The 20,830-nt window shown below is 39.9% G+C and overlaps 1 protein-coding gene across 12 annotated transcripts in view; it reads left to right on the top strand.

Annotated features, from left to right (window-relative positions):
• fam184ab (family with sequence similarity 184 member Ab) overlaps positions 1 to 20,830 on the top strand; it is a 179,956-nt gene that overhangs the window by 96,463 nt on the left and 62,663 nt on the right. For all 12 annotated transcript variants that reach the window (XM_072251592.1, XM_072251593.1, XM_072251591.1 and 9 more), the window contains exons 6-9: positions 80 to 202; positions 1,588 to 1,749; positions 3,604 to 3,725; positions 8,177 to 8,327. In XM_072251592.1, the coding sequence (XP_072107693.1) occupies positions 80 to 202; positions 1,588 to 1,749; positions 3,604 to 3,725; positions 8,177 to 8,327 (558 nt within the window). The remainder of the gene's footprint in view (positions 1 to 79; positions 203 to 1,587; positions 1,750 to 3,603; positions 3,726 to 8,176; positions 8,328 to 20,830) is intronic.

The raw sequence follows: 20,830 nt of genomic DNA on the forward strand, positions 1-20,830 counted from the left end.
AAATTTTGCTTTGTACAAAATAATAGATTCAAATGCATATTTAATTAATTTAAGAGACTAATTGAATTACTCTTTTCAGGAAATAGATCAAAGTCTTGAAAAAGATCGACTGCGAATGGAAGAAGAGAAGAATCGGTATCAACAACAAATGGAAAACTTGCAGAACGAGTTGACTGCGAAACTAAACACAGCCAATCAAGAGGCAAGAGAATCTGCTACATTTAGATTTGAATATGAATTTAAAAAAATGTTGCTCTCAGGTTACTAAGGGTTCTGAAAATAAAAATAATTTTCAAAGTGTTGTAAAATATAAGAATCCAACTATTTAGATATCATGATGGTGCGGCATCTAATTCATTGACTGATGTTTGTGGTGTCTCAAGCTCAGAGACCCTATTTCCTGCATTGCCTCTAAACTCACTGGAGTCCTGGTGATATTGGTGTCATGGTAACATCTTACCCTTTACGTCAGCAAAACAAAAGAGCTTGTTATTAACTTCAATAAGAAGGGGAAGGGACAGTGCACATGCTCCTGTCTACATTAATGGTGCTGAGGTTTAGAGGGTTGAGAGCTTCAAGTTCCTTGGGGTGAATATCACAATAGTCCTGGTCCAACAAATAGACACCATGGCCAAGAAAGCTCACCAATGCCTCTTTTTCTTCAGGAGGCTAAAGGAATTTGGCATGTCCCTGTTGGCCCTTAGCAATTTTTATTGATGCACCATATAAAGCAGCCTGTCCGTATGCATCACAGCTTTGTATGGTAAGTGCTCTCCCTGTGACAGCAAGAAACCACAGAGTTGTGGATGTAGCTCAGCACTTCACAGAAACCAATCTTCCCTCTTTGGACTCTGTCCTTTCTTTTCATTGCCTCAGTGAAGTAGCCAGCATTATTAAAGACCCACTCACAACATGCTGGAGGAGCTCAGCATCCTTGGAAATGATGAGTCGATGTTTCGGGCTGGAACCCTTTGTCAGGACTGTCCTTCCCTTTACAGTCCTGACGAAGGGCTCCGGCCTGAAACGTCGACTCATCATTTCCACGGATGCTGCTCGACCTGCTGAGTTCCTCCAGCGTGTTGTGAGTGTTGCTTTGACCCCAGCATCTGCAGATTATTTTGTGTTTATTATTAAAGACCCCACCCATACCAGCTATTCTTTCTTTTTTCCTCTCCCATCAGCAAAAGAAACAAAAGCTTGAAAGCATGTACCACCAGGTTCAGTGACAAGCTTCTGTCCCGTTGTTATAAGACAATTGAATGGTTCTCTGGTACAATAGGCCGGACTCTATCTTATTATGTTCTTGCACCTTATTGGCTACATGCACTGCACTTTCTGTCTGTAGCAGTTGTACTTTATTCTGCATTCTGTTATTGTTTTACCTTGTACTGCCTTGATGCATAGTGTAATGAATGATCTGTATGAATGGTATCAGAGACAAGATTTTCACAGTATCTCAGTGCATGTGACAATAATATCCCAATTCAATTCCCACATCCCCTTTAAATTCATTGAGGCCGTGATTTGTGCACTACCTTTCAACTTACTAGTGAATTGAATAATTATAAAATGAGCCTTTTTCACCAGGTGTGTCGTTTACAAGAGCTTGTGAAAAAGAGTGAGCATGGCTTAGGATCAGCAGAAGAGCATATATCCAGCTTGAAGGATGCACAGGAAAAACTACAAAAAGAATTGGATTATTCTAGGGCCAAACTGAGGGAGACAAGTGATTCCCTTTCTTCTATGCAGGTATTAATAGTTTATTTATATATTTGATATATCTAGATTCAATGTACTGAAAGTGCATCTGGAAATAAGACCTGTGCTACATGCTCTTGCACATATTTTTGTTCAGTGATCCAAGGTGAGTGTCGCTTAATGACTTGCCAGTGATAGTTGCATGCAAGATGAATGTGACATAATTTTCTGCTCCCCTAGCTCATTGTTCCTTATAGTAGATATGATTATAGCTCAAACTGATGCAGAAATTGAGTAACAAATGATTCATTTAAATGAAATACAGAACAAATTAGAACAGTATCAATGCCACTAGAGTATTATAAAACTACATTATTTCTAATAATTATTGATGGAAGAATTTATCCCTGCCATGTTATTTTGATTGACTGTAATTGAACAAAATCAGCACAGACATCTAGTGCAGATAATAGACTGCCTTCTTTGCCTTCCTGTATAAAGTCAAAATAATAAACAAAATTATCAAAAGTCGCTGCTTTTTGAATTGGCATCCATCAGCCTAAATGGATAACGTAACACAAGCACACGCAGCTGACGCTATTTAAAACCTGTTTGCTCCATTGTGTCTGACTGCCAATTCTGAATGCTTGAAACCACAGTGAGCAAAGTTGCTCTGAATTGTCGTACTGCTTATTTCTCATCAACTATCAGTGACAAAAATCACTGCTTTTTCAGCACAAATGCCCACAACTGACACTATTTAAAAACTACTTGCTCTAAGCATGGGGTAGTTTCTAACAGCCATGCAAGTGCACATGACAGACGTTAGTTGGAACCTGTTTGGCAACAGTTTCCTGCTCCATTTAAGTGTCAGTATCCTAAATAAAAAACGCTAATCCAGGCTATTTTAACAATTTAGACAGTAAGACCATAAGAAGTAGGCCATTCGGCCTATCGGGTCTGCTTCAGCATTCAATCATGGGCTGATCCACTTCATGCAGTCATCCCTACTCCCCTACTTTCACCCCATACCCTTTGATGCCCTGGCTAATCAAGAACCTATCTATCTCTGCCTTAAATACACCCAATGACTTTGCCTCCACAGCCGTTCATGGCAACAAATTCCACAGATTTACCACCCTCTGACTGAAGTAATTTCTCCGCATCTCAGTTCTAAAAGGACATCCTTCAATCCTGAATTTGTGCCCTCTTGTCCTAGGATCCCCTACCATGGGAAATAACTTTGCCATATCTAATCTGTTCAGGCCTTTTAACATTTGGAATGTTACTATGAGATCCCCCCTCGTTCTCCTGAACTCCAGGGAATACAGCCCAAGAGCTGCCAGACGTTCCTCATATGGTAACCCTCTCATTCCTGGAAAATTATTCTCGTGAACCTTCTCTGAGCCCTCTCCAATGTCAGTATATCCTTTATACTTAAAGAACTAAATTTAGTTTTAGTTCCTTAAGAATTGTCCCAAATAAATGGTTACCCTGATCAACCAGTAGCCCAATTAACCAGGTTCCACTGTAATTTTCACCCTGCCCTCAAATTCATTTGGAGCATTTATCACAGTTCCTTCCCTATTTTAGATCTTTCTCTGTCCATCTCAAAGAAGATGGAAGAAAATGATGGGGTATTAATTTATGCATAGATCTATTGTACTATATATACGAGATATTATGACATGATATCTACTTATTGAGGAAGTAGGTATGAAGATTTGGTGTATAGTAGATTTGATCTTTATCATGAGGTAAGGTAAATTATTGTACTATAGTTCTGCAATATAACAACAATTCAATTTACTTGGTGCTTCAAATAAATAATTTCAATAGAATATGCATTTTTGAGTTCATATTTGTTTATTGCAGTGGTAGGAGTAATTTACTTGTGTGCCTTAGGGAGAAATGGAACAACAGAGACAGAGCTATGAGGCACGACTAACTGCAGCTAAAGAAGAAGAGAAAGTCAAATTAGAAAGATTGGAAAAGGATCTGGAACAAAAGTGGAAAATAGTTGTGAGGTAATTCATTATCTTTCATAAAGGAGAACAATAATCTCTTGAGCTGACCCCGTGCCCCCCCCCAGTTAGCCTAAGCAGACTTCCTGGACTGGGTGGGTACAGTTTTCCCTCTCCCATTAGTTGTAATGCTGAGCTTTTTTTAAACAGCTTTTACATCTCTAGTGGTCTGTAAAACTCCTTGAATTACCATAATTGCTCCAAAGATAAAAATGTGGGATTTTTAGATAATGGTATTGAAGGTGGACAGGGAGAAAGTATCTGTGGCTTCCTGATTTATCAGAGTAGGAAATGATTAGCCTCTGAGGAAAGTTCAAGTTTAATTGTCATTCAACTATTCACATGCATACAGCTAAACAAAACAGCATTCCTCCAGGGCCAGGGTGCAAAACACAGTTCGTACAGTCACACAGCACATGTAGTTATGACAACACATACAGTCACAAAAATAATATCAGCAAAAGTCCCAGAATGGCATGACCTGAAGATTGATGGTGCATGTGATGTACTGGAGCCACGTTTTATCAGGAAATGTAGAGGAGGCTTGACCAAAAGCAGAGCAGCAGGAATGACTCAGCAATGAACAATAATTGTAATAATAGGGTGCAAAAATAACAAAATGAGAGAGAACAGATACTAAACACCAAGGTAACTGAAGCTTAGGAACAACTGGTTGAAACTGACTGATTCAATGGAAGAACAAGGACTGTGGATGAGTGCTGGGTTTAAATACGCTGCAGTTGATGTGTTGGAAATGAATGGCAGGTGAGTCCTATTAGCTGGGTGGAGACTGGGAGGTATCTGTCAATGCAGGCATGACGGGACCCTCCCCCACAGCCAGCACCTGACCATCCAGGACAATCCGGATGGTCTAATAGAACTCTTTGGTGAGCTGTAGATTCAAGATGGAACTGGACAGCACCCAAGACCTCTACCCAGTTGACCAGATATTGCACACTCCATCCATGATGACATGAATCCATCAACCAGCAAACCATGTATACTGGACCATCTTCCACCATCCTAGGTTCTGAAAGTGTAGGCTCAGGTTGGTTTGAGTGGTCCATGGACACAGGATATGTGGCAGTTAGGTGTGATCCTGAAGGATAGTGGCATCTGGAGACAGTAAGTTACTGGATTAATGTGATGCATAATCTGAAGGGACCAATGAACTGGAGAGAGAACTTGCAGGAGTTGGTGCGCAAGGGCAGATCTTGGGCGGACAGCAGACACCATGCCAGAGTAGTTTGGCTGGGCACTACTAGCAGTTGGCCTGGTGGCACTAGGTGCGGTGGCAGTTAGGATGGCCGTCTTCCAAACATTCCGGCAGTGGTGAACCATTGGGTCCTCCGTGGGAAACAACTGGGGTTGAAGGCCATGAAGCACTTCAAAGGGTAACATATCTGTCTGTAGCAGGTGAGGCGTGTAGATTGTGGGACGGTTTGGCCCAGAGCGGATACTACTTCTGTGTGGAAGGGTTAAAGGCGGTGAAGTACCACTGAGACTAGAAACTTCTGTACTTATGATTGGCTCTTTCTGACTGACTGTTGTTGTGCAGACAATAGCCAGAGGACAAATTCACTGGGGTGCGGAGGAGGGAGCAAAAGGCTTGCCAAAAGCAGGAGATGAATTGCTTCCCCGGTCTGGCAAAATATCCTGAGGGAAACTGTGGAAGCAAACTACAGCTTGGAGAACCAAATCTGCCATCCTAGCGTCTGACGGAAGTTTGGGGAGGGCAATTAAGTGAGCCGCCTTGGAGAATCAGTCCACCATTGCTCCATTGGAAGGTGGCAACCTTGTCACATCAAGGGACCACAGGAGCACAGAGGGCTGCTGATTGGAAGAGTTGAACCAGGCACATTGAGAGCAGGCAACGATGAACTGATGTACGTGTTTGATCTTGGTGGTTCACCAGAACTGGCATCACAGGAATTATGGAGTCCACCGTGTGCCTGGGTAGCCGGAGAGGGTTGAGTGGAATCCCTCAGAGCATGCGGCTGATGGCATGTACATTCGGTTGTCACCTGTGTTGGCTGGAGCAGGCTCATGCTATAGGGCCTGGTGGACCTGGTTCTCAAGATCCAATACGATTAGGGAGAAGATCTGCAAGATGGATTAATGGGCTGAGGGTCAATTTCCATTTCAGTTGGTTAGAGTTGTCACGACAGGGTCTCTGCCTTAGTGTTCTTGAAGCCCGATTGCTTGGAGATGGTTAAGTTGAACTGCTCAAAAAAGAGGGCCCAGCCTTTGATGTGGGTTGCGTTGGTGAGTCATTATATAGATGTGAGGTTCTGTTGGTCAATCCAGATCAGAAGGGACTCGGTGTTACCAATTAGCCAATGTCTCCTTTCCTCAAAGGCCCGTTTAATAGTGAATGGCTCCCTGTCTCCTACCCCATAATGGCCGTCTTGCACAAGAAGAAGGCATAAAGACCTTCCAATCCATTCCTCAATGGAAAAGGATGTCCATATCAGATGCCCATGTCAGTGCTTCCACCCAACTACAGAAGGTCCAGAGGTGCTCTGAGAGCAGAGAATGGGAGCGGTGTTAAAGTGCGTCTTGAGCTCCTCAAAAGCGTGATCTGCAGCAGCAGACCAGGTTACTCGTGGTAGGTGATTTGATGAGGGAGGTGAGAGGAATGGCAATTTGGCTGTAGTTCCTGATGAAACGGCGGTAAAAGTTGGAGAAGCCCAAGAAGCCCTGTAGCTGTTTGAGGGAATGCAGTCAAAGCCATTCAATCATGATAATTGTTTTCTCTGGGTCCATGGTTACCCCTTGGGGTGAAAGGACGTAACCCAAGAAGGAAATAACTGGGGTGCGGAATTGGCATTTCTCTAACTTGCAGTGCAGTTGGTTTTTGAGGAGACACTGAAAGACTGAACGGGTGTGAAGATGTAGTCTTGGGGATCCTTTAAGAAGGTGAGGATGTCCTCATGTTACATGAACACATAACTGTGTAGAATGTTTTGGAGGATCTTGTTAATGAAAGATTAGAAAACGAATGGACTGTTTGAAAGTCTGAAAGGCTTCACCAAGTATTCGTAGTGCCCAGTGGGTGCAGATCAGCTTATACGCTTTGTTGATTAAGTTTGGTGAGGACCTGGGCTACGCTGAGTGTTTTGAATGCACTATCCATTAAGGGGAGAGTATAGTGATTCTTAATGGTGATTTTATTGAGTCCACAGTAGTTGATGTAGGGATAGAGACCCTCAACTTTCTTCTTGACAAAGAAGAATCCTGTTCTGGAGTCTGTATGTCTTCCCTGTGGAATGCATGAGTTTTCTCTGGGTGCTCCGATTTCCTCCCACAGTCCAATGATACATCAATTAGTATATATAATTAGGTTAATTGCCCACTGTAAATTGTCCTGTGCTTAGACTTGGGTTAAATCAGGAGTTGCTGGGTGGCTCGGCTTGAAGGGCCGGTAGGGCCTATTCCACGCAGTATCTCAATAAATGAATAACTAAGTAGGTAGATATATAGGTAAATAAGCAACACCTATGCAGTCATTAGCGTAATAAAGAGTTTGGAAGACATATGAGGGAAGGTTCTAGCATGGATAAAGTAGTGGCTGATTAACAGGAGGCAAAGAGTGGGAATACAGGGAATCTTTTATGACAGGCTGCCAGTAACTAGTGATGTTCCACTGGAGTCAGTGTTGGGACCATTTCTTTTTATGTTATTTGTCAATGATTTGGATGATGGAATAGATGGTTTTGTTGAAATGTTTGCAGACAATATGAAGATAGGTGGAGGGGTAGGTAGTTTTGAGGAAGTAGAGAGGGTACAGAAGGACATAGACAGATTAGGAGAATGGGCAAAGAAATGGCAGATGGAATACAATGTCGGGAAGTGTATGGTTATACACTTTGGTAAATGAAAGGGCTGACTATTTTCTAAATGGAGAGAAAATACAAAAAAACTGAGGTGCAAAGGGACTTGGGAGTCCTTGTGCAGAATTCCCTAAGGGTTAATTTGGAGGAACTCAGCAGGCCAAGCAACATGTATGGGAAAGGGTATAGTTGACGTTTCAGGCCGAGCCCCTTTATCTTTTCCATACATGCTGCCTGGCTTGATGAGTTCCTCCATCATTTTGTGTGTGTTCCTTGGATCTTCAGCCTGGTGTCAAGTGGGAGAACAAGAAAGTCCAGGTGGATCTTTGGTTGCCTGAAGGTGAGCAGATATCTAATCCAGTGAAAACAGAGAATAACACATCTACAGCACTTCCCATTTGTGAATAACTTTTCAGAAGTTTTGGCAAACTTTAGATTTCATAACTTATTGCAATTGATATACCAAAAGGAGGAAACCCTTCAGTAAATGCAGTAAATAGTATTTAGATCTTTCCTTGGATGAACCAGGTACTTTTTGATATCATCAATTCTATTTATATTGTTACCCAAATCTTTTCAGTTCCTTTTTTTCCTATTACTCAAGTAATGTATTTATCTTAGGGAGCAATATGAAAAATTATGTGTAAAGTTAGAAAGACAACACGCAGATGAGAAACGGTCTGCATTGGCTCACCTCTCACATCAAAAGGACCAGGAAATCAGTGCAGAGAAGGAAGGCTGCCAGAAAAAGGTAGAAGATCTTTTGAATCAGGTATGTGTTGATCTTGTTTAAAATTATTACTATACTATATGTAAATATAGCTTAAATTTTGCAAAACTAATTTCTTCTTTTCCTTGGATCTTGTGCATTTAAAAACAATAGAAGTAGCAGGACTAAATACAAACCATAAAGAAACTATATTCCTTTGAAATTATTCTGTTGTTTTCATGTGCTTAGTGTTTTGACTGGAAATAAAAGCTAAGGTACAATTTTTTAATATTGTAGGTCTACTCAATTATAATTGGTTATATGATGGAAATGATTATATTTTCTCTTGCAACTCTCTTTTGAAGATAGTGGCTTATGCTAAGGTATCATTCCACTGATGAATTCTGTTGTACAAAATAATCAGTGCATCCTCATCTGTGAACTGTGGGTGGGCTTCAAAATGGGAAAAGATGTACCGGAAGGTTCACCTGCCAAGGAGGGTCCTGCCTTCATCAGTATTGATATTTGTGTTCTTTTGCTGCATATCAATCCAATAGGAGCATGTTCTTCTTCATCTCCCAGAAACATTATACTTGGATGCCACGGTAGCTTCGTGGTTAGCATGACACTATTACAGCTTGGGGTGTTCCAGGGTTTGAAGTTCAATTCTGACGCTGTCTCTAAAGGTTTGCATCTTCTGTCCAGGAACCATGTGGGATTCCTCTGGGTGCTCTGGCTTCCTGCTGCAGTCCAAAGATGTACTGGTTAGTAGCTTAATTGGTCATTGTAAATTGTCCTGTGAATAGGCTAGTGTAAATAGGTGGACTGCTGGGCAGTGCAGCTTGTTGGGCCAGAAGGACTTGTCCCATGCTGCACCTTTAATTAATTAATTAAAGATGCATATTGATAAAGTTAAAGCAATATTTGACATGCTCAATTTTCTTTAAGGTTAGTTACTAGATTTTTAAATGTAACAAAACCATGAAGTATAAAATCAAATGAGGGATCATGTTTATAGAAAAGAACTTGGTATCATTCAATTTTGCTATATCTTTCAAACAATCTGATAGTTTTGATTATAGTACCCTAGTTGGACCAATTCCATCAGCTCCCCTTTTCTTCTAAGTCCAACCACAAAGAATGTTTAAAATTTAAACAAAATTGGAAGCAATCAGAATGGAAAAAGTAATAAGAAAATGAAAACTGGTCAAAACTTAATGAATAAGTAAAGAAAAAGACGAAAATACAAAGAGAAGTGCGGGTATGAAGTGGAAGAAAGGGAAGATAGGGAAAAGAGATGGAAGAAAAATTGAGTTTTAAAGAACTGCTTTGTCATTTATGTGAACTGGTTATTGTTCTGTTTGATTTCTTGTTTAGGCTCTTCACACCTAGCTACAGGTATCTCATTAATTTCAGATGGAACATTTTTTTTCTTTTAATAATTTTAATTTGTTTCACATGCATAATGTTCAGAAGCCCCTTCAATTACAAAATTTGCATTGTTGGTTCGGGAGTCACTATAGTGAACTGATTTTGACCATTGGTTATATGCCAACTTGATAATGAGAGCGGTCACTCTCACATTTCCTGTGAAATTTAATTTTTTTTATCAGGGCTTGGTTCAAGTCTGCAAAGAAATTTGGGCTATTTGGATTGGAACTTGATTGAGCTTTCATAAGAAAGATAACTGCCAATGAATCCTTCTGTTTCTCCTTTTATCACTCTGCTAAAATTTGAGAGGAGATTGATGGAATAGTAATTGATCCCATTGAATATTGGTTCCATTGGATTTGTTTTGGATTTTATGGTCAGGAAATAGGATATTTTCATTTTATCAAGTAGTACCAGTTTTGCAACTATACTAATTAAATTCAACTCCTTGACCAGGAGAGGGCAAATTTTACAGAAAATTTTTACTCCTAAAGTTGAGATGTGGTCAGGCTCCACTGATTTTTCTGTTTTCAGAATGGTTAGCTGTTTTGTACCACATCATTGCTGAAAATGCATGAGCCAAAGGATATAGATGAGGACTTAATCTCATATGTATTCATAAAAGAGAAGGACATGATAACTGGAGAATTCAAGGAGCGAGACAGTGAGGTCTAGAAGAAATATCTAGATAAGCACTTGAATGTTCAAGGAATAGAAATCTGTTGGCAAAGTACCGGTAAATGGAATTAGTATGGGTAGGTTTTGATGGTTGGCTTGGACATGGTGAGTCAAAGAACCTATTTCTGTGCTTTCTGCCTGTTTGATTTTATGACCCAATGTGTCCAAAATTGCCATGTACTTTAAAAAGTTCATTTGCAGGGGGATGGGGACCACAGTACCAGAGCTGACAGTGTGGCTGGGGTGAAAATAAATGATGTTAAAAGTTCAAGCAAATCCACTAATAGAAAGGTTGTGAGTGGTGGTAAAAATCTTCTGAGGTGTATATATTTCAATGCTAGGAGTATTGCGGGGAAGGCGGATGAGTTGAGGGCGTGGATTGACACGTGGAATTATGACGTTGTAGCAATTAGTGAAACTTGGCTACAGGATGGGCAGGACTGGCAGCTTAATATTCCAGGGTTCCGATGTTTCAGATGTGATCGAGGCAGGGGAATGAAAGGTGGGGGAGTGGCATTGCTTGTTAGGGAAAACATTACAGCAGTGCTCAGGCAGGACAGATTAGAGGGCTTGTCTACTGAGTCCTTGTGGGTGGAGCTGAGAAACAGGAAAGATATGGCCACATTAGTGGGATTGTATTACAGACCACCCAATAGTCAAAGAGAATTGGAAGAGCAAATCTGCAGAGAGATAGCAGGCAACTGCAGGAAACATAAAGTGGTGGTAGGGGATTTTAATTTTCCATATATTGATTGGGTCTCCCATACTGTTAGGGGCCTAGATGGTTTAGAGTTTGTAAAATGTGTTCAGGAAAGTTTTCTAAATCAATATATAGAGGGACCACCTAGAGGGGATGCAATATTGGATCTCCTGTTAGGAAACGAGTTAGGACAAGTGACAGAAGTCTATGTAGGGTAGCACTTTGGTTCCAGTGATCATAACACCATTAGTTTCAACTTGATCATGGACAAGGATAGATCTGGTCCTAGGGTTGAGGTTCTTACTGGAAGAAGGCCAAATTTGAAGAAATGAGAAAGGATCTAAAAAGCGTGGATTGGGACAGGTTGTCCTCTGGCATGGATGTGATGGGTAGGTGGGAAGCCTTCAAAGCAGAAATTTTGAGAGTGCAGAATTTGTATGCTCCTGTCAGAATTAAAGGCAAGGTGAATAGGAATAAGGAACCTTGGTTCTCAAGGGATATTGCAACTCTGATAAAGAAGAAGAGGGAGTTGTATGACGTGTATAGGAAGCACGGAGTAAATAAGGTGCTTGAGGAGTATAAAAAGTGCAAGAAAATACTTAAGAAAGAAATCAGGAGGGCTAAAAGAAGACATGAGGTTGCCTTGGCAGTCAAAGTGAAGAATAATCAAAAGAGCTTTTACAGGTATATTAAGAGCAAAAAGATTGTAAGGGATAAAATTGGTCCTCTTGAAGATCAGAGTGGTCGGCTATGTGCTGAACCAAAAGAAATGGGGGAGATCTTAAATAGGTTTTTTGCGTCTGTGTTTACTAAAGAAACTGGCATGAAGTCTATGGAATTAGGGGAAACAAGTAGTGAGATCATGGAAACTGTACAGATCAAAAAGGAGGAGGTCCTTGCTATCTTGGGGAAAATTAAAGTGGATAAATCCCCGGGACCTGACAGGGTGTTCCCTCGGACCTTGAAGGAGACTAGTGTTGAAATTGCAGTGGCCCTGGCTGAAATATTTTAAATGTCGCTGTCTACAGGTGAGGTGCCGGAGGATTGGAGAGTGGCTCATGTTGTTCCATTGTTTAAAAAAGGATCGAAAAGTAATCCGGGAAATTATAGGCCAGTGAGTTTAACGTCGGTGGTAGATAAGTTATTGGAGGTAGTACTAAGAGACAGAATCTACAAGCATTTGGATAGACTGGGACTTATTAGGGAGAGTCAACATGGCTTTGTGCGTGGTAGGTCATGTTTGACCAATCTATTGGAGTTTTTCGAGGAGGTTACCAGGAAAGTGGATGAAGGGAAGGCAGTGGATATTTTCTACATGGACTTCAGTAAGGTCCCGCATGGGAGGTTAGTTAGGAAAATTCAGTCACTAGGTATACATGGAGAGGTGGTAAATTGGATTAGAAATTGGCTCGATGGAAGAATCCAGAGAGTGGTGGTAGAGAATTGCTTCTCTGAGTGGAGGCCTGTGACTAGTGGTGTGCCACAGGGATCAGTGCTGGGTCCATTGTTATTTGTCATCTATATCAATGATCTGGATGATAATGTGGTAAATTGGATCAGCAAGTTTGCTGATGATACAAAGATTGGGGGTGTAGTAGACAGTGAGGAAGGTTTTCAGAGCCTGCAGAGGGACTTGGACCAGCTTGAAAAATGGGCTAAAAAATGGCAGATGGAGTTTAATACTGACAAGTGTGAGGTATTGCACGTTGGAAGGACAAACCAACGTAGAACATACAGGGTTAATGGGAACATTTCAATGATGGGGCAAGTGAAGTTGAATGAAGTTATCTCCTTTTGTTCAAGTGCCTGATGGCAGAGGGGTGGTAACTGATCCAGAACCTGGTGGTGTGAGTCCTGAGGCTTTTGTACCTTCTTCCAGATGGTAGCAGTGAGAAGAGGGCATGTCCTAGGTTGTGGGGGTCTCTAATAATGGATCCTGCTTGCCTGCAACAGCATTTCATGTAGATGTGCTCAATGGTTGGGAGAACCTTACCCATGATGGACTGGGACTTATCCTCTACTTTTTGTAGGATCTTCAGTTCAAGGGCATTGCTATTTCCAATGGTGTAAAAGAGATCTTCTTGTGTTGAGATCTGTTTTGTATGAATTTTGAATTTAACATTGTCAAAATACATTGGTTATACAATTAAGTATCAAAGTTGTTAATACAACTCTTAAAACTCCCTCTAAATGTGCAAATATTGAATATAATTTTCATCTTTTTAACAGTGTGCTAAGATCATCACACTGTTCATTATAAACATTTGTATTTTTTTTCCAAATTGTTTATTCAATTTACAGTTAGATTCTGATCTTCTTTTTTATTCCTGTGGTCTTTTTCATAGCGGCACTTTCTAGGTGAAGCATTACAAAAATCTATCAGTAATGTAAGTGAGATGCAATTTTCATCCTGCCTGATACCTGATGTGTAGGTGTGGCATGCTTGCATTACTTGATTTACTCATAGTAAGTTCCTCTACATGTAAAAGAGTTTGCTTCAACATATTTTATATTGGAAAAAGATTAAAATACATGCAATATTCATCTCACCAGGATATATACATATATGTATATATGTGTGTTTGTGTGTATGATTTTTGCATGTTTATTTAATATTTCTCATTTCCCATAAATAATTTAATAACTTACTATGAGGATTTAATCTAGAAATAAAAAAAAAGCTCCATTGTTGTTAAACTTTATAAAGGTATGTTAAGATATAAAGACACAACATCATTACATATTTCAGTTTATTGTTACAAATTCCTTTTTGAGCTTTAGAACCAGAAAACTTAACACTGTTTTAGAAGCTGATGGTCTGAATAAAACTTTCTGCCTTCCACCTTTACCAAAAGTTGACAGGTTGAAATTGTGTCCTTGGTCACATTATTAGAACTAAATTATGGAAGTGGAGTCCAATGAGCAGCCACTGCTATATGTAGAAGATTGTGAAATTGCTAGAAGATGAATTTCTACCCTGTATATTTTATCTCTGCAATATAAATGACGAGGGTTATGCATAATTCATTCACCATTCTTGCATGTTTATGACTTTGCAGTCCTGTAATTGTTCATTCAACACGCTTTGAGCTGGCCTTACCACTTTTAATAAACTAATAACTTTATAAATGTTTAATGTACTTGGTATTTATGTATTTTTATTTGAACTTCTGGTTGCAAAGAAAAATAATTAAAATAAATTCCTCTCAACTGGGAAGAATTAGGGTCCAATTAAGAATTTCTATTTAAAGATGAGATAGAACAATGTGTTAAGTAGAACTTAAACTCAAAATATGACATTTTAACCAAGTATAAAACTGATTTTGTGCAGAAACATTTTGAAGTTGAATGTGATAGTCAAAAATAGATAGAGAATCATGACTTTTGCAATGCTTAGTTGTGCATCAAGCAATGTGGCTTTTAAGCTTTGTTCAATATTGAGCTTCTTTAAAAAATAAGTTTTAATATGTTCACAAACTACCTTTGCATGAAAAGTTGTGCTAGTAGATTTTGTATGTATGCATGAGAAGAAAGCCATTTGATAAAAAGCACCTGCTGTGACTTCAATGATTTTATGTTTATAGGTTGTTCATAATAGTATAAATGCATGTTAGTTTTTATGAGTGACTTTTCATCAGTAGATGAACTACATCAAACATAGCCTTGGGTAAAAACACAATAGTAGTTTATGAATAATATATGTTGTGCATTGTTTACGTATTTCCAAAATAATTCCTTTGTGATGATTACCTTGTTGGCTGATTATCAATGCATCATGCAATTCTTCTCAGATTTGCAGTCTTGTGTCCATGGACTTTTTGAAGAAGTCTAAGAATTCTTTGTGTTTCTGTTGGGTAGGCCAACTCGGCAACGGCAAGAATTATTACTGTGTGTTAAGAGTGATATTATATATCTTGTGAATAGGAATTTTCAGCATCATTTTGGGTGAACAGCACTTGCACAATTACTGTATGTTGTACAGCTGATAAACTGAAATTCATTAGTGTAAGTATTTCGGTCAATTATTTCTTTGCTTGCTGAACTGTGTTCCAGAAGGCCATTATACCCCTTAAATTATGCATCTTTCAATTGCCAAGTACTCTGAAACAGGATGCTATGACCATATAAGAAGTAGGTAAGAGGGATCCAAAGGAAAATTCCAGAAAAGCTCCAGTCCTTATTTCCTCCAACAGGTACAAAGTTGTTGCTCCTTGTGTGGATGAGGGTGGTGTCCATTACATCTTTGCACATGAAGCCATTTAAGCAGAGAGAAAACATAAATGTAATAATCATAAGGGACAGCATATTCTCTGTGACAAAGGCTAAATTTCCTGCTTGTTACTATGGTTAAGGGCATCCCTTCTAGCCTGGAGAAGAACTTGGAGAGTTAGGAGTAGAAGCAGGGTGAAAGTGTTCTATAGGCCAAAAATATGGTTTAGAGATAGGGCAGAGGATAAATGGGAAAATTTCTAAAGCATGCATGAAAGCAACTGCAATTGTTATGAGACATTTTAATCATAGAATTGATTGGATGTGTCAGATTTGGCAAGAATATCTGAAAAGATTAGTGGAGTGCATCCCAGGTTGCTTCTTAGGGCAGAAACAGGCTACTATAAATTTAGTCATCAGTAATGAGGAAGGATTAATAAAAACTTATGTATTAAACTAGGAACTAGTGATCACTGTGTTATAACTCCAGAAGCAATATGAAGTTGAAAACTATAGGACCAAAATCACTGTCTTCTACTTAAATAAGGGAAATTGTATAATGATGAAATTTTCAAAGGTGGACTGGGAAAATAAACAACAGTGACAGTTGTTCAGAAATCTAGTCCATAATGCTCAGCAGGAATTTATCCAAACTAGATATAAGATTCCACATGAAAGAGGCACAAACTGTGGTTTAACATATCAGGTCAACAATAGTGTTAAATTGAACAATAGAGCATATAAAGTGACAAGGACTGGGAAGCTTTAGGATTCAGCAACAGAAGACTAAGAAGTTCATAAGAAGGGAGAAATAAATTTTCAAAAAACTGAGTGTAACATAAAAAACAGGAAGCATTTCTATTGACATATACAATAAATAGGAAGGAGGTAGTTAAGGTTAGAGTGGAACTTCTGAAGAAGGCGACTGGTGTATTAATAACGGGAAACAGACAAAAAGGCAACAAATGGATAAATTTAAAATAACAAGAAGGAACTTATAAGGTCCCAGTCATGAGGGATAAAGTATCAGAGAAACTCACAGAACTAAAAGTGAAAAAATTGGCTCTATTAAATGCCCTGCATTCAAGTAGCTGCAGAGAAATAGATCCATTGGTTACAGTTATTTGAAACTCAGTAAATACCAGTCGGGTACCAGTAGATTGGAAAATGGTCAATGTGTCTCAGTTGTTTAAAAAGGAAGGCAAAAGGTCAGGAACTGTATGTCAATTAATTTTACATCTAATGTTGATAGGGTACTGGTGTTGATAATCAAAGTGGAAATAACTGATAGTTTAGGAAAGCTGAATTTAATCAAACCTCATCTAAGTGACTTTGTGAAAGGCAATCATATTTGAAAAATTTGCTTGGATTCTTTTAGAATGTGACCTGGAGAGTAAGGAACCTGCAGGCAATTGTGTGCTCAAATTTCCAAATGACATTTGACAAGGTGCATTAGAAGCGGGTGCAGGAATGAAAAGCCGAAAGCATAGGAGAAAGTATCATAGCATGAACTGAAAATTAGCTGTTGCATAGAAAACAAGGAATTGGAAGAGAATGGGCCATTTCAGACTGGAGAGATAGAATAGTTGGTTCTTGGCTTTCAATGTTTCTGTGGGTGGAAGTTAGCAACAGGAAGGGGTCAATAACTCTACTGAGTGTTTTTTATAGACCACCCAATGGTAACAGGGACATCAAGAAGCAGAAAGGGAGACAGATTCTGGAAAGGTGTAATAATAACAGGTGGTGGGAGATTTTAATTCCCCATATAGTGGTTGGCATGTCTCTAGTACCAGAGGTTTAGATGGGGTGGAGTTTGTTAGGTGTGCTCAAGAAGGTTTCTTGACGCAAAATGTAGGTAAGCCTACAAAAGGAGAGGCTGTACTTGATCTGGTGCTGGGAAATGAACCTGGTCAGGTGTCAGATCTCTCAGTGGGAGAGCATTTTAGAGATAGTGATCACAATTCTATCTCCTTTACCATGGCATTGGAGAGGGATAGGAACAGACAAGTTAGGAAAGTGTTTAATTGGAGTAAGGGGAAATATGAGACAATCAGGCAGGAACTTAAAAGCATAAATTGGGAACAGATGGTCTCAGGGAAATGTACGGAAGAAATGTGGCAAATGTTCAGGGGATATTTGCATGGAGTTCTGCATAGGTACATTCCAATGACACAGGGACAGGAACCCTGGTGTACAAAGGCTGTTGTAAATCTAGTCAAGAAGAAGAGCTTATGAAAGGTTCCAAAAACTTGGAAATGATAGAGATCTAGAAAATTATAAGGCTAGCAGAAAGGAGCTTAAGAAAGAAATGAGGAGAGCCAGAAGGGGCCATGAGAAGGCCTTGGCGGACAGCATTAAAGAAAACCGCAAGGCATTCTACAAGTATTTGAAGAGCAATTGGGTAAGACATGAGAGAATAGGACCAATCAAGTGTGACAGTGGAAAAATGTGTATGGAGCTAGAGAAGATAGCAGAAGTACTTAATGAGTACTTTGCTTCAGTATTCACTAAAGAAAAGGATCTTGGCGATTGTAGGGATGACTTACAGTGGACTGAAAAGCTTGAGCATGTAGATATCAAGAAAGAGGATGCGCTGGAGCTTTTGGAAAGCAAGTTGGGTAAGTCTCCGGGAACGGTTGAGATGTACTCCAGGCTACTGTGAGAGGTGAGTTAGGAGATTGCTGAGCCTCTGGCAAAGATCTTTGCATCATCAGTGAGGACAAGAGAAGTTCCGAAGGATTGGAGGGTTGTGGATGTTCCATTATTCAAGAAAGGGAGTAGAGATAGCCCAGGAAATTATAGACCAGTGAGTCTTACTTCAGTGGTTGGTAAGTTGATGGAGAAGATCCTGAGAGGCAGGATTTATGAACATTTGGAGAGGCATAATATGATTAGGAATAGTCAGCATGGCTTTGTGAAAGACAGGTCGTGCCTTACGAAACTGATTGAATTTTTTTGAGGATGTGATTAAACATATTGATGAATGCAGAGCCGTAGATGTAGTGCATATGGATTTCAGCAAGGCATGGAACAAGGTACCCCATGCAAGGCTGATTGAGAAAGTAAGGAGGCATAGGATCCAAGGGGACATTGCTTTGTGGATCCAGATTCTGCTTGGAGGTCAGCCACCAGTGGTGTGCCTCAGGGTTATGTTCTGAGATCCCTACTCTTCATGACTTTTATAAATGACCTGGATGAAGAAGTGGAGGGATGGGTTAGTAAATTTGCTGATGACACGAAGGTTGGGGGTGTTGTGGATAGTGTGGAGGGCTGTCAGAGGTTACAGCGGGACATCAATAGGATGCAAAACTGGGCTGAGAAGTGGCAGATGGAGTTCAATACAGATAAGTGTGAGGTGGTTCATTTTGGTAGGTCAAATATGATGACAGAATATAGTATTAATGGTAAGACTCTTGGCAGTGTGGAGAAACAGAGGGATAACCATATAACAATTACAGCATGGAAACAGGCCATCTTGGCCCTTCTAGTCTCTGCGGAACTCATACTCTTACCTAGTCTCACCGACCTGCACTCAGCCCATAACACTCCATTCCTTTCCTGTCCATATATCTATCCAATTTAACTTTAAATGACAACATCGAACCTGCCTCAACCACTTCTGCTGGAAGCTCGTTCCACACAGCCACCAGTCTCTGAGTAAAGAAGTTCCCCCTTATGTTACCCCTAAACTTTTGCCCTTTAACTCTCAACTCATGTCCTCTTTTTTGAATCTCCCCCACTCTCAATGGAAAAAGCCTATCCACGTCAACTCTGTCTGTCCCCCTCATAATTTTAAATACCTCTATCAAGTCCCCCCTCAACCTTCTACGCTCCAAAGAATAAAGACCTAACTTGTTCAACCTTTCTCTGTAACTTAGGAGATGAAACCCAGGCAATATTTTAGTAAATCTCCTCTGTACTCTCTCAATTTTATTGACATCTTTCCTATAATTCGGAGACCAGAACTATACAGAATACTCCAAATTTGACCTCACCAATGCCTTATACAATTTCAACATTACATCCCAACTCCTACACTCAATGCTCTGATTTATAAAGGCCAGCATACCAAAAGCTTTCTTCACCACCCTAACCACTTGAGATTCCACCTTCAGGGAACTATGCACCATTGTTCCTAGATCCCTCTGTTCTACTGCATTCTTCAATGTTCTACCATTTACCATGTATGTCCTATTTTGATTAGTTCTACCAAAATGTAGCACCTCACATTTATCAGCATTAAACTCTATCTGCTATCTTTCAGCCCACTCCTCTAAGTGGTCTAAATCTCTCTGCAAGCTTTGAAAACCTACTTCATTATCCACAACTCCACCTATCTTAGTATCATCTGCATACTTACTAATCCAATTTACCACCCCATCATCTAGATCATCAATGTATATGACAAACAACATTGGACCCAGTAGCCACTAGACACCGACCTCCAATCTGACACAGTTATCCACCACTACTCTCTAGCATCTTCCATCCAGCCACTGCTGAATCCATCTTACTACTTTGATATTAATGCCTAATGATTGAACCTTCCTAACTAAACTTCCGTGTGGAACCCTCGTCAACTTTCCTAGTAACCTCATCAAAAAGGTGGGAAGAGAGAGAGCTGCGCGCCGCGCGTGCGCAGCCCTCTGGTGAAAATGATATCGTATCTGTTAAATAGAGGCCATGGACAATTCTGATTTGATGGAGCTGGACGTGAGAACACAGAGGAACATCTGGAGAAAATTTATGAAACGCCAGTTTGCTGCTGTTGTTACTGCGCGGTGGGGAATCTTCTGGAGGGAAGGCATCAAAATCCCTGGCTTTGCCTGTTGTTGGCGAATCGTTCGGACAGAGATGGCGCTCAGTACTCAGTGTCGGAGAGCTGATCGGATGCTCGAAGTTTTCGGATGACTCTGGGTCGGACTGTGGTCGGCATGGCAGGGAGAGTTTTTCTTCCTTGTCCCGTCTGTGTGAGATGTGGGACACTTGAGAGACTTTGAACTTTTTACTGTGCTCATGGACTTCTTCATCAAGTTATGGTATTGTTGCACTGTTGTAACTATATGTTATAATTATGTGGTTTTGTTAGTTTTTTCAGTCTTGGTCTGTCCTGTGTTTTGTGATATCACATGGGAGGAAATATTGTATCACTTCTTAATGCATGCATTACTAAATGACAATAAAAGAGGACTGCGTGTCTTCATAATCTAAAAATTTAATAAGATTTGTCAAACATGACGATCCACGCACAAATCCATGTTGATTGTTTCTAATCAGACCCTGTCTATCCAGATAATTATATATACAATCTCTAAGAATACTTTCCATCAATTTACCCACCACTGACGTCAAACTCACAGGCCAATAATTGCTAGGTTTACTCTTAGAACCCTTTTTAAACAATGGAACAACATGAGCAATACACCAATCCTCTGGCTCCATCCCCATTTCTAATGACATTTGAAATATTTCTGTCAGAGCTCCTGCTATTTCTACACTAACTTCCCTCAAGGTCCTAAAGAAGAGGAAGTACTGGTGCTTTTAAGGA

The sequence above is a fragment of the Mobula birostris genome, chromosome 2 (genome assembly GCF_030028105.1).
Source record: "Mobula birostris isolate sMobBir1 chromosome 2, sMobBir1.hap1, whole genome shotgun sequence".
NCBI classification, from domain to species: Eukaryota; Metazoa; Chordata; class Chondrichthyes; order Myliobatiformes; family Myliobatidae; genus Mobula; species Mobula birostris.